The following is a 12,913-nucleotide window of genomic DNA, read 5'->3' as shown; positions in this document are numbered from 1 at the left end:
GGCCTAGTTATACCCTAATACAGTGGTGTTAGGAATCTCCTGGTTTACAGACCACATCAGACCTGCAAGTCACATTATGTAATTCCTATTGGAATCCAGCCAGAGTTAGGATAGCCAACAAGTGGAATTGTTTATCACCCACAACCTGCATTTAGATTAGATTGCCAGGGTAGGGAGGATTGAATACTGAGACTACCTCAATCGTCTAAACTGGAACAACCATCTCAGTAACGGGTGCAATAAATCCAGATACTATCAGATTGGATTAGTTTAGAAAACGGCATGTTATTTATCTTTGTGTAGCGTTAAATTAATCAACCAACCAATGTACATGCAAAAACACAGGTATTACAGTAAAACAAACAATTCTGAAAAGCTTCCTGCAATAGAGCAATAGAGCAGGAAATATGATATAGGGTTCTATGTAGAAGCCTTCTTGCCTTCCGAATAATCCTTCTTGCCTTGCAAAGAATCATCAAAGAACCCTTTCTTCCAAAAATGGTTCTTAGGATGTTAAAGGTTCTAGGTAGAACCCTTATCCTTACAAAGAACCCTTGCCTTGGTTCTTCTGATCAAAACGGTTTTGGTAGAACCCTATCCCTCCGCAAAGAACCCTTTTGGAACTATTTTATCTAAGTGTACCATACCCTGTTCAAAGGCACTTACATATTTTGTCTTGCCCATTCACCCTCTGAATGGCACACGAACACAATCCATGTCTCAATTGTCTCAAGGCTTAAAAATCCTTATTTAATCAACACTGATTGAAGTGGATTTAACAAGTGACATCAATAAGGGATCTTAGCTTTCACCTGTATTCACCTGGTCAGTCTATGTCATGGAAAGAGCAGGTGACCTTAATGTTTTGTGCACTCAGTGTATATTATTTTGCAATTCGTATGATATCTTACGAATCTAATTCTTACAATAGGTTACAAATCTGTTATGCTTAAAATCCCAAACTGCATCGTTATTCACACACAGAGACCATCTTTCTTCCAGACTGAGGCTCCGCTGTTAAAACTTGTACATCTCGAGTCATAAAGCTTTCATCAAGTCTTATGGAAGACTGGTTTGCTCATCTACAAACAAGTATTTTTTTTGGTGCATAAGAGCAAGTACAATGCTTGTTATGATCTCATTGGTCGGTGAGACATAACCCAAATTCAGGTCAAAGTGTAATTGAGCAAAAGGAATCATGGAGATCCTGTTCTAACTCCTAATTCTATGACAGGAATCTCCAGATAGTTTGTTTAGAATGTGTTCTCTGTTGCTCTATAACCATGCCATTATCTGACACCCACAGGGCCCAAGCACACAGTCCTGAGATTTGTGGTGAAGTTCTTCCCCCCAGACCACGCCCAGCTACTGGAGGAATTGACTAGGTAAGACTAAACAGAAAGAAGCCTAGGTTTAACCAGCGACATACCAACTGCCATTTCAGACTCCTCCCTATAGGCTGTCTCGTCGTTGTCGGTGATCAGGCCTAAAACTGTTGTGTCATCGGCAAACTTAATGATGGTGTTGGAGTCGTGCTTGGCCATGCAGTCTAGAGTGAACAGGGAGTACAGGAGGGGACTGAGCACAAACCTCTGAGGGGCCCCCGTGTTGAGGATCAGCATGGCAGATGTGTTGTTACCTACCCTGTCAGGAAGTCCAGGATCCAGTTACAGAGGGAGGTGTTTAGTCCCAGGGTCCTTAGCTTAGTGATGAGCTTTGAGGGCACTATGGTGTTGAACGCTGAGCTGTAGTCAATGAATAGCATTCTCACATGGGTGTTTCTTTTGTCCAGGTGTGAAAGGGCAGTGTGGAGCGCAATAGAGATTGCATCATCTGTGGATCTGTTGGGGCAGTATGCACATTGGAGTGGGTCTAGGGTTTCTGGGATAATGGTGTTGATGTGAGCCATGACCAGCCTTTCAAAGCACTTCATGGCTACAGACGTGAGTGCTACGGGTAGGTAGTCATTTAGGTAGGTTACCTTAGTGTTCTTGGGGACAGGGACTATGGTGGTCTGCTTGAAACATGTTGGTATTACAGACTCAGACAGGGAGAGGTTGAAAATGTCAGTGAAGACACTTGCCAGTTGGTCAGCGCATGCTCGGAGTACACGTCCAGGTAATCCGTCTGGCCCTGCGGCCTTGTGAATGTTGACCTGTTTAAAGGTCTTAATCACATCGGCTACGGAGAGTGTGATCACACAGTGGTCCGGAACAGCTAATGCTTTCATGCATGTTTCAGTGTTACTTGCCTCGAAGTAAGCATAGAAGTAATTTAGCTTGTCTGGTAGGCTCGTGTCACTGGCCAGCTCGCATGTGCTTCCCTTTGTAGTCTGTAATAGTTTGCAAGCCCTGCCACATCAGACGAGCGTCGGAGCCGGTGTAGTACGATTCGATCTTAGTCCTGTATTGGACGCTTTGCCTGTTTGATGGTTCGTCGGAGGGTGTAGCAGGATTTCTTCTAAGCGTCCAGGTTAGTGTCCCGCTCCTTGAAAGTGGCAGCTCTACCCTTTAGCTCAGTGCGGATGTTTCCTGTAATCCATGGCTTCTGGTTGGGGTATGTACGTACAGTCACTGTGGGGATGAGGTCATCGATGCACTTATTGATGAAGCCAGTGACTGATGTGGTGTACTCCTCAATGCCATCGGAAGAATCCCGGAACATATTCCAGTCTGTGCGAGCAAAACAGTCCTGTAGCTTAGCATCTGCTTCACCTGACCACTTTTTTATTGACCGAGTCACTGGTGCTTCCTGCTTTAGTTTTTGCTAGGAGGATAGAATTATGGTCAGATTTGCCAAATGGAGGGCGAGGGAGAGCTTTGTACGCGTCTCTGTGTGTGGAGTAAAGGTGGTCTCTAGGAGTGCCGCCTCTGGATGAGCGTTTTCCTGTTTACTTATGGCCTTATACAGTTCATTGAGTGTGGTCTTAGTGCCAGCATCGGTTTGTGGTGGTAAATAGACAGCTACGAAGAATATAGATGAAAACTCTCTTGGTAGATAGTGTGGTCTACAGCTTATCATGAGATACTCTACCTCAGGCGAGCAAAACCTTGAGACTTCCTTAGATATCGTGCACCAGCTGTTGTTTACAAATATACATAGACCGCCACCCCTTGTCTTAGCAGAGGCTGCCGTTCTATCCTGCCGATACAGTGTATAACCCGCCAGCTGTATGTTATTCATGTCGTCGTTCAGCCACGACTCGGTGAAACATAAGATATTACAGTTTTTAACGTCCCGTTGGTAGGATATACATGCTTGTAGTTCATCCACTTTATTATCAAGCGATTGTATGTTGGCCAATAGTATCGATGGCAAAGGCAGGTTAGCCACTTGTCGCCGGCTCCTTACCAGGCACCCCGATCTCCTTCCGCGATATCTCCTTTTCTTTCTACTGCGAATGACTGGGATGAGGGCCCTGTCGGGTGTCTGGAGCAAATCCCTCTCGTCCGACTCATTAAAGAAATGTTATTCGTCCAGTTCAAGGTGAGTAATGGCTGTTCTGATGTCCAGAAGCTCTTTTCTGTCATAAGAGACGATGGTAGCAGCAACGTTATGTACAAAATAAGTTACAAACAATGCGAAAAAATAAATTAAAAATAGCACGGTTGGTTAAGAGTCCATAAAACGTCTGCCATCCCCTCCGGCGCCTCCAAGTGGTTCCTTTCCTGTTCCTCCCTCCTGTGTTGTGGCCTGACAGGTTTTGATGTTAACCACAGCCAGTCATCCTATTGGCTCTGTTCTAACCTTTCTCTTTGTCCCATGATGGTCCAGGTATCTCTTCGCCCTGCAGATCAAGCATGACCTTGCCTGTGGACGTCTGACCTGCAACGACAGTAGCGCCGCCCTGCTGGTCTCCCATGTTATCCAATGTACGTCTCTCTGTTACTTTCCCTGTGGCTTCACAGAGCCAATAGGATCACAGAGCCAATAGAGCATATACATGTGTAGGAAAACAGAACCTTCTTCAAACTGTGTCAAACAGGATGTGGCGCAGCATCCCAAATTAAGAATCAGTGTGTTGCCATGGATACCTTTTTAGTATTCCTCTGAATGAATGAAATGTGGGAAGACACAGAGAGAGAGCTTTTTGAAAAGCTGTCCGTTCCTCTGCCTGGATTCTAATGCTAGAGGGAGCTGTCAAAAGTGTGATCAAAGAGGGAAGAGGCATGGATGAGGATGGATTCTAGTCGATTGAATCTATTCTAATCTATTCTATTTAGGGATATATGCAAATAATCTGAATTGCTATCAACCAGCAGTGATGCAGATAATTTACACAGTGTAGGCCTACGCACTGCACACAATGTAATACGATGTTCTAATACGATCCCCTGACTTTAACCCTTTGTTCTCCAGCTGAGACTGGGGACTTTGAGGAGAGCCAGAGTCGGCAGCACCTCCTCAACAACAGCTACATTCCTGACCAGGTGGCTTTGATGGACAAGATCATGGAGTTCCACTCCAAGAATGGGTGAGTAGCTCCTCTGTAACTGGTGCGTCAGGTCTGGAAGCAGAGCTTTTCAGGCGTTATTCTGGTGGCCTCTGAACAGGTCAAGGTAGATAAAGACCTCATACGTACACGTCCCAAGGGAATGTTTTCTACCCAGCTGACACAGTCAGGAAACTCACCACTGACTGAACAGTGTTCTTTATTTCAGTGTGTTAACTCTTTATCATGTTTAGACTAGACCCCTGGGTTGGTTGAGTGGTTAGGGCCTGGAGGGGAATGTGGTGATGTCTGCTTTATCAGAAACACTTCATGGGTCCCCAGAAAGCCTAATGAGCAACACACCAGACTTCAGCAGGGAAACGGCTAACGACTTTGGAGCAACACACCAGACTTCAGCAGGGAAACGGCTAACGACTTTGGAGCAACACACCAGACTTCAGCAGGGAAACGGCTAACGACTTTGGAGCAACACACCAGACTTCAGCAGGGAAACGGCTAACGACTTTGGAGCAACACACCAGACTTCAGCAGGGAAACGGCTAACGACTTTGGAGCAACACACCAGACTTCAGCAGGGAAACGGCTAACGACTTTGGAGCAACACACCAGACTTTAGCAGGGAAACGGCTAACGACTTTGGAGCAACACACCAGACTTCAGCAGGGAAGCGGCTAACGACTTTGGAGCAACACACCAGACTTCAGCAGGGAAACGGCTAACGACTTTGGATTTTCATTGTTAAACCTTTGTCACTGAACAGGTTGGCACAAGGGAAATGGCTGCTTGAACTCATTCACTGTAACTTCTCCTTCTCCCAGTATTTCCTTCTATTATTTGTTTCCTAATTTGCTAGTTCTGAGCTCCTTGGAGAACAAAATGTAGAAGGCTTCCATATCCCACAATCCCCTTACTGTCCACCTCATTGATGCAGCAGGCCAGGAGGACATGGCCATCCCTTCCCTCACCCCCAGTCCTCCAATCTGCAGTGGTGTCACCCCCAGTCCTCCATGCTACAGTGATGTCACCCCCAGTCATCCATGCTACACTGGTGACACCCCCAGTCCTCCAATCTACAGTGGTGTCACCCCCAGTCCTCCAATCTACACTGGTGTCACCCCCAGTCCTCCAATCTACAGTGGTGTCACCCCCAGTCCTCCAATCTACAGTGATGTCACCCCCAGTCCTCCAATCTACAGTGGTGTCACCCCCAGTCCTCCAATCTACAGTGGTGTCACCCCCAGTCCTCCAATCTACAGTGGTGTCACCCCCAGTCCTCCACGCTACAGTGGTGTCACCCCCAGTCATCCAATCTACAGTGGTGTCACCCCCAGTCCTCCAATCTACACTGGTGTCAACCCCAGTCATCCATGCTACAGTGATGTCACCCCCAGTCATCCAATCTACAGTGGTGTCAACCCCAGTCATCCAAGCTACACTGGTGTCACCCCCAGTCCTCCATGCTACAGTGATGTCACCCCCAGTCCTCCAATCTACAGTGGTGTCACCCCCAGTCCTCCAATCTACAGTGGTGTCACCCCCAGTCCTCCAATCTACACTGGTGTCACCCCCAGTCCCCCAATCTACACTGGTGTCACCCCCAGTCCTCCAATCTACAGTGGTGTCACCCCCAGTCCTCCAATCTACAGTGGTGTCACCCCCAGTCCTCCAATCTACAGTGGTGTCACCCCCAGTCCTCCACGCTACAGTGGTGTCACCCCCAGTCATCCAATCTACAGTGGTGTCACCCCCAGTCCTCCAATCTACAGTGGTGTCACCCCCAGTCCTCCATGCTACACTGGTGTCACCCCCAGTCCTCCAATCTACAGTGGTATCACCCCCAGTCCTCCAATCTACAGTGGTGTCACCCCCAGTCCTCCAATCTACAGTGGTGTCACCCCCAGTCCTCCACGCTACAGTGGTGTCACCCCCAGTCATCCAATCTACAGTGGTGTCACCCCCAGTCCTCCAATCTACACTGGTGTCAACCCCAGTCATCCATGCTACAGTGATGTCACCCCCAGTCATCCAATCTACAGTGGTGTCAACCCCAGTCATCCAAGCTACACTGGTGTCACCCCCAGTCCTCCATGCTACAGTGATGTCACCCCCAGTCCTCCAATCTACAGTGGTGTCACCCCCAGTCCTCCAATCTACAGTGGTGTCACCCCCAGTCCTCCAATCTACACTGGTGTCACCCCCAGTCCCCCAATCTACACTGGTGTCACCCCCAGTCCTCCAATCTACAGTGGTGTCACCCCCAGTCCTCCAATCTACAGTGGTGTCACCCCCAGTCCTCCAATCTACAGTGGTGTCACCCCCAGTCCTCCACGCTACAGTGGTGTCACCCCCAGTCATCCAATCTACAGTGGTGTCACCCCCAGTCCTCCAATCTACAGTGGTGTCACCCCCAGTCCTCCATGCTACACTGGTGTCAGCCCCAGTCCACCAATCTACACTGGTGTCAACCCCAGTCATCCATGCTACAGTGATGTCACCCCCAGTCATCCAATCTACAGTGGTGTCAACCCCAGTCATCCATGCTACACTGGTGTCACCCCCAGTCCTCCATGCTACAGTGATGTCACCCCCAGTCCTCCAATCTACAGTGGTGTCACCCCCAGTCCTCCAATCTACCCTGGTGTCACCCCCAGTCCTCCACGCTACAGTGATGTCACCCCCAGTCCTCCAATCTACCCTGGTGTCACCCCCAGTCCTCTAATCTACAGTGGTGTCACCCCCAGTCCTCCAATCTACCCTGGTGTCACCCCCAGTCCTCCACGCTACAGTGATGTCACCCCCAGTCCTCCAATCTACCCTGGTGTCACCCCCAGTCCTCCAATCTACAGTGGTATCACCCCCAGTCCTCCAATCTACAGTGATGTCACCCCCAGTCCTCCACGCTACCCTGGTGTACAGAGATTGGCGCTCACCAGGCAGCTGACAAGATGAAAGGATCTCCGTTAGATTTGACTGCCCTCCCTGACTTGTCCTTTTTCTGTATTTTCAGCTGATAACAGTAACCACAGTTCTCCTGGCAGGGAGCCATGCTCAGAGTTACATCTATAATTAACTACAGCACACAGGAAACAGGAAAGCTTTTTCACAGATAAGAATTAGGGAAGTGAGTTACCATGCAGTTTCGTTTCTACCCAGACCTCGGTGGTGTGTGGTGTCAGCTGAATGTGGGAACAGATTGACATGTGGCTTGGTCTCTCACCTCAATTGCAGTATTTGATTGGAAGATATTATTCACATTTAAAGTAACATTTTTGATTAAGAGCAGTCAGGTTCAGAAGCCCAAAGTGGAAATCAAATGTAACTGTTTGTGGACCCCTGGAATTCTGACGCATCCCACCTCAACTCCACCTTGCCGTGATTATGAGAGACTTTGTGTGAGACTGTGTCCCAAATGGCTTCCTATTCCCTATTTAGTGTCCAGGGGTCAAAATAGTGCATTAAAATAGGGAATAGGGTGCCATTTGGAACGAATCCTTGGAGGCCTCTGAGACTTCCATGAGACTTGACCCAGACTGCTGTCCCGTGTGCTTGTAGGGGTCAGACGCCAGCAGAGTCAGACTACCAGCTGCTGGAGGTGGCACGCAGACTGGAGACGTATGGGGTTAGACTGCACCCTGCCAAGGACCGCGAGGGCAGCAAGCTGAGCCTGGCCGTGGCACACGCTGGTGTCCTGGTCTTTCAGGTACTACTTTACAGGTCAACACCGAGTAGAGGTGGACGGAGTAAGAGGATTTATAGACTGCTTTTTATCATTAGAAACCTACAGGATATTTGATCATGAGTTTGATGTGGATGGTGTAATAGCAAGTTGGTAGTAAATGATTTAACAAGCTTGGTTATGCCACAATGTAAGACACTTGCAGCTGTCACACTTTTCAGTTCCACTTTTCAGCTGTTCCACTTTGAAGTGACATTTTAATGACAGGCTTTTGACAACATGTAACAGTTTCTCTGTTCACAAATCTATTGGGATTAAGAGCTAGCAAGTTCTATTTGAGGAATGTGGAACTGATGTTTGATGACATGATTAGGAAGATGAACAGGCTGATTTTTATTGCATGTCACACGCCGTGTTAAACCTCTGTGTGGATTTCTTCATCCGCTGCAGGGACACACCAAGATCAATGCCTTAAACTGGTCCAAAGTGCGCAAATTAAGCTTCAAGAGGAAGCAATTTCTCATCAAGCTCAGACCAGACCTAAACGTAAGTCATATGGTCATGGACCTTAGCAAGATCCACCATTCATATTCATGTAAATATCACCAATGCCTAAAGCCTTCAGCCCTGAGTTTCCATTGATGTGTGTTACATCTATATGTGTCCCCTCTGCAGCAGAGCTCATACCAGGACACTCTGGAGTTCCTGATGGGTAGTCGGGACTGCTGTAAAGTCTTCTGGAAGATCTGTGTGGAATACCACGCCTTCTTCCGCCTCTTCGAGGAGCCCAAAGCCAGGCCCAAGCCTGTCCTCTTCACCCGAGGCTCCTCCTTCAGATTCAGGTAGACCAGCTGGCCCCTTGAAGGCCCCTGGGGCCACACAATAATAAAGCATCTCTGTCACTCAGGACACAGGAGATAGCAGGTTCGTTGAAAAACCAGTCAGTGCCTCAGTTTGAATCTCATTTCCTACCTGTCACCTGGACAGAACTTCTCCAGCTCTACTCTAGGTTCACTGACCTCAATCATCTACCTTGCTACTTCTCTCTCTCTCCGCAGCGGTCGGACACAGAAGCAGGTGATTGATTATGTGAAGGACTCCGAGTTTAAGAAGATCCCGTTTGAAAGGTAAAGACTTAACGTTTGTGTTTTCTATCTAGACGTGCAAAGAGAGAGAGAGACTGTGTGAGGGTTGCCAGGTGTATAACATATCCACTTTCCATCATCTTCCCCTCTTCAGGAAACACAGTAGGGTCCAGCACAGCAGCCGCATGTCTCCACTGCCTTCCCCTCATCACCCCCAAGTGCCAAAAGAAGTCAGTGTCTCCTTCAGTGTTCCCACACACGGTCCATTAGAGGCTAACGTGCTAAATTACACTTTGTGCAACTCTATCTGATAGCCGACCCAGCATGTTTTCATCTAGAAAGACTATGAATATGAAATATACTGCTTAGAATATAGAGCTAATAATTGACTAGAAGGAATAACTAATCCATGTAACACAATAACTCAATTTCCTTGTTTAACTGTTAAACCTTTAGCGCTCTCTTTCTCTTCTCTGTTCTCTGTTCTCCACAGAGTGTGAGCGGTGCTTCAGGGGACAGAGTGGAGGTGGACTCTCCTCCCCCCCGTCACTGGAAGGAGTCTGTATTGGTGAACGCTGAGGACCCGTCAGCCCTGCGGATCAGAGGCAGCCCTTCCAGCCAGAGGAACGGGGGACGCGGCGAGGACAGCCCAAGCCCCGGAACAGAACCAGGCCCAGCCAGGCAGCCCCACCCAGACCATCTGAACACAGGTCCAGCCTCCCGGGGCGCTAAGGGCAGCAGCTCCTCCATCCCCTACATTGACTGCAGTGATATAGATAATGAATACGACGTAGCCAAGGGCGGGGTTACCAGGTCTTACCATACTGACAGCTATGGGGAGGAGGCGGCAGGCCCCCGCCGTGGCAGTATAAACGATCGGGAACTGGGTAGGATGAGGTACAGAGAGTCCCCTCCCTCCCCTAAACCAACCCTCAATATGAGCTGTGAGTTAGATGAGCCGGCCAACCTGTCGTTCTTCGGCGGTGGTCCGCCCCGTGGCCCTCTCCATAGCACTATGATGGAGGAGTTGGGGGGTGGTGGGATTGGGGACCAGCGTAGCAGCAGCCCCCCGACGGTCCGCCTGTTAGGCTCTAAGAGCAGCACCTCCAGCCCCGTCATGAGCACCTTCCAGCGGACCGGCTCACTCAGCCACGCCGAGCAAAACGGCCACGGCTCCAGGCCCCCACGCTGTGACGACCGGGGTCACGGGGGGTTTAACGCCCAGAGGGGCCATGGGGGGTCCCGAGGCCAGGGCCAGGCCCCATCCCACTACGGCAGCTACTCGCCCATCATGACCCACTCGCCACACTTACAGAAGCTCCACAACATGCGTAACCGTTCCGACACAGACCCCTTCGTCCTGAGCTGGCAGCAGGCCACCTCCACGCCCTCCCACGAGCCCCGGCCTGTCACCTCCCACATGGCTGCTCTGGAGCGCCGCATGTTGGCCAACGACCTGTCTGCCCCTGGCCAGCCCAAGCCCAGCCCTTTACAGAAGCTGTACAGCCAGGCTGGTGTAGACCACGTAGGGGCTGTTCAGATGATTGACCGCCCCACCAGCAGTGGCACAGAGTCCAGTGACTCGGAGACCGAGACCACCACGGGTAGCTCCAGCAGCCACCCGCTGACCTACGGTAACCCCATGGCCGTGCAGGTCAACTACCCCTCCCCCTCCCCCTCCCCCATACCCAGGAACAAGTACTCCTTTGGGAGCCTCCAGCTGGATGAGGAGATGGAGGAGGATGGCTGCCTTAACTTTAGTGATGAGGACGGGGCACAGGTGTTCAGCTGTTAGGCTACCCCAGAGGAAGGAAGTCCAGAGACCTGCTCTGTAGGCAGGGTGGCATTGGCTCTGAGAGGAGAGGGATGCTCTTGTGGTTAGCATGGGAGATGGCGATAGCTATGCTAGTTTGTGTGAAGGGACAGATGCTACTCAGAAGGGTCAAGTCGGGGCTAACTCCCGTCACACTCCTCTGTCTCTGTGCAGCCTACACTAACTGAGGGTGCGTTCGTAAATTCAGACTGGCCATCTACTATTTCAGAGCACTCTCGTCTGAGTGTGCCAGAGTGCAGAATAACTGATTAAATTACGAACGCTCAACACCCGTTGAATATGGCCGGTGTCAGTAAATGTCGGCAAAAAAGTGCTATTACATTGTTGCCAGCAGCACAGTTACAGTCACCAACGCTCTGGATAACATGAAAACAGCCTAACCAGCTCTGCTAGGGCGAGAAAAATTGTCAGAGTTGGGTGTTCTCTCATTTATGTCTGGAAGTAGCTAGCAAGCTAGGTAACTTTAGCCAGTTAACTTGGCTGCTTGACTGCCATTGTGAGGTCAGAACGCTCGGATCAACCCTATTCCTCGGCCAGAGCGTCCAGTGTGCACTCTGAACGCTCCGAGAGCGAAACACTCAGAATTTACGAATGCCCAGATCACACTCCGAGTGCTCTCCTGGCACTCCAGAGTGAATTAACGAACGCACCCTGAGTATACAGTAAAGTCTGCTCTGCCATGAGCCAGCCTGACACTCTGTTTTCCATTGGGTTGCTCTGCCCTTTAACTGAGAGAGGGGGATGAAAGCTCTCTGCTCTCTTCTCTTCTACCCTTAGGGGGTTAACCTTTTCATGTCTGTTCTGACTGTATTGGTGTCTCTGCACACACCAGGTGGTTCACAGTTAGAGACATCATTGTTTTCAAGTGCCAAGTCTTTTGAAAGACCACTGTACAGCACTGTGAATCAATCCAGTCGAAACCCCCTGATGCTCTGTTTCTAGCTGAACTTTTGGGATGAAGTCGAGGGAATATTGTTTCTGGAGCTGCACATACATATTGTTCTGTGAGCGGACTTGGCTTGCACACTCGACGTGGCGTCTACAATAATGCATTGTATTGTTTATTGATTGTTGGAGAGTTCCAATTCTCTGTCAAATGCCATCATGTGTCTTCATAACGTTACTGTATAACATGTCCATTCTGTCAGTGGACAGGATGTTGTTGTTTGGCTAGTGTGTCGATGGGGGAGTTGGTCTATTTTTTATACAGTACTGTATATGTGTTGCTTTTTTAATCATTATGATCATATTGTAGACTCTTGTGATTGGTTCATGTTAATCAGGTTTACTAATAAAAGAGAGAGACAGGCTGTTTCCTGTGACTTTCTATGTTGCCTGCCGTTGGATATGTGATTCATTGTTAATATTTAGGGAGTTGCTTAGGAGAACACAAGAGTATTGAGTATACATGTTGCTTGTGCTGTACTGTACATACGGTCGGTCTCAAATTAGTGTCCATAGTGAGAGGACTACAGTAGTGAGGGGACTATAGTAGTGAGAGGACTACAGTAGTGAGAGGACTACAGTAGTGAGAGGACTACAGTAGTGAGAGGACTACAGTAGTGAGAGGACTATAGTAGTGAGAGGACTATAGTAGTGAGAGGACTACAGTAGTGAGAGGACGACAGTAGTGAGAGGACTATAGTAGTGAGAGGACTATAGTAGTGAGAGGACTATAGTAGTGAGAGGACTACAGTAGTGAGAGGACGACAGTAGTGAGAGGACGACAGTAGTGAGAGGACTATAGTAGTGAGAGGACTATAGTAGTGAGAGGACTACAGTAGTGAGAGGACGACAGTAGTGAGAGGACGACAGTAGTGAGAGGACTATAGTAGTGAGAGGACTACAGTAGTGAGAGGACTATA

General features: G+C 49.0%; 1 protein-coding gene across 1 annotated transcript in view; it reads left to right on the top strand.

Moving 5' to 3' along the window:
* The window catches only part of LOC311130075 (FERM, ARHGEF and pleckstrin domain-containing protein 1-like), a 122,754-nt gene that overhangs the window by 73,757 nt on the left and 36,084 nt on the right, over positions 1–12,913 (top strand). The window contains exons 5-13 of the mRNA XM_084162729.1: positions 1,307–1,385; positions 3,775–3,872; positions 4,360–4,474; positions 8,006–8,153; positions 8,580–8,675; positions 8,805–8,971; positions 9,188–9,256; positions 9,369–9,444; positions 9,708–9,924. Of these exons, the coding sequence (XP_084018855.1) occupies positions 1,307–1,385; positions 3,775–3,872; positions 4,360–4,474; positions 8,006–8,153; positions 8,580–8,675; positions 8,805–8,971; positions 9,188–9,256; positions 9,369–9,444; positions 9,708–9,924 (1,065 nt within the window). The remainder of the gene's footprint in view (positions 1–1,306; positions 1,386–3,774; positions 3,873–4,359; positions 4,475–8,005; positions 8,154–8,579; positions 8,676–8,804; positions 8,972–9,187; positions 9,257–9,368; positions 9,445–9,707; positions 9,925–12,913) is intronic.

The sequence above is a fragment of the Coregonus lavaretus genome (genome assembly GCF_964263955.1).
Source record: "Coregonus lavaretus genome assembly, chromosome: 5".
Classification (NCBI taxonomy): domain Eukaryota; kingdom Metazoa; phylum Chordata; class Actinopteri; order Salmoniformes; family Salmonidae; genus Coregonus; species Coregonus lavaretus.
Note: the sequence above shows the minus strand (reverse complement) of the source record. Positions and strands in the feature narration are given on the sequence as shown.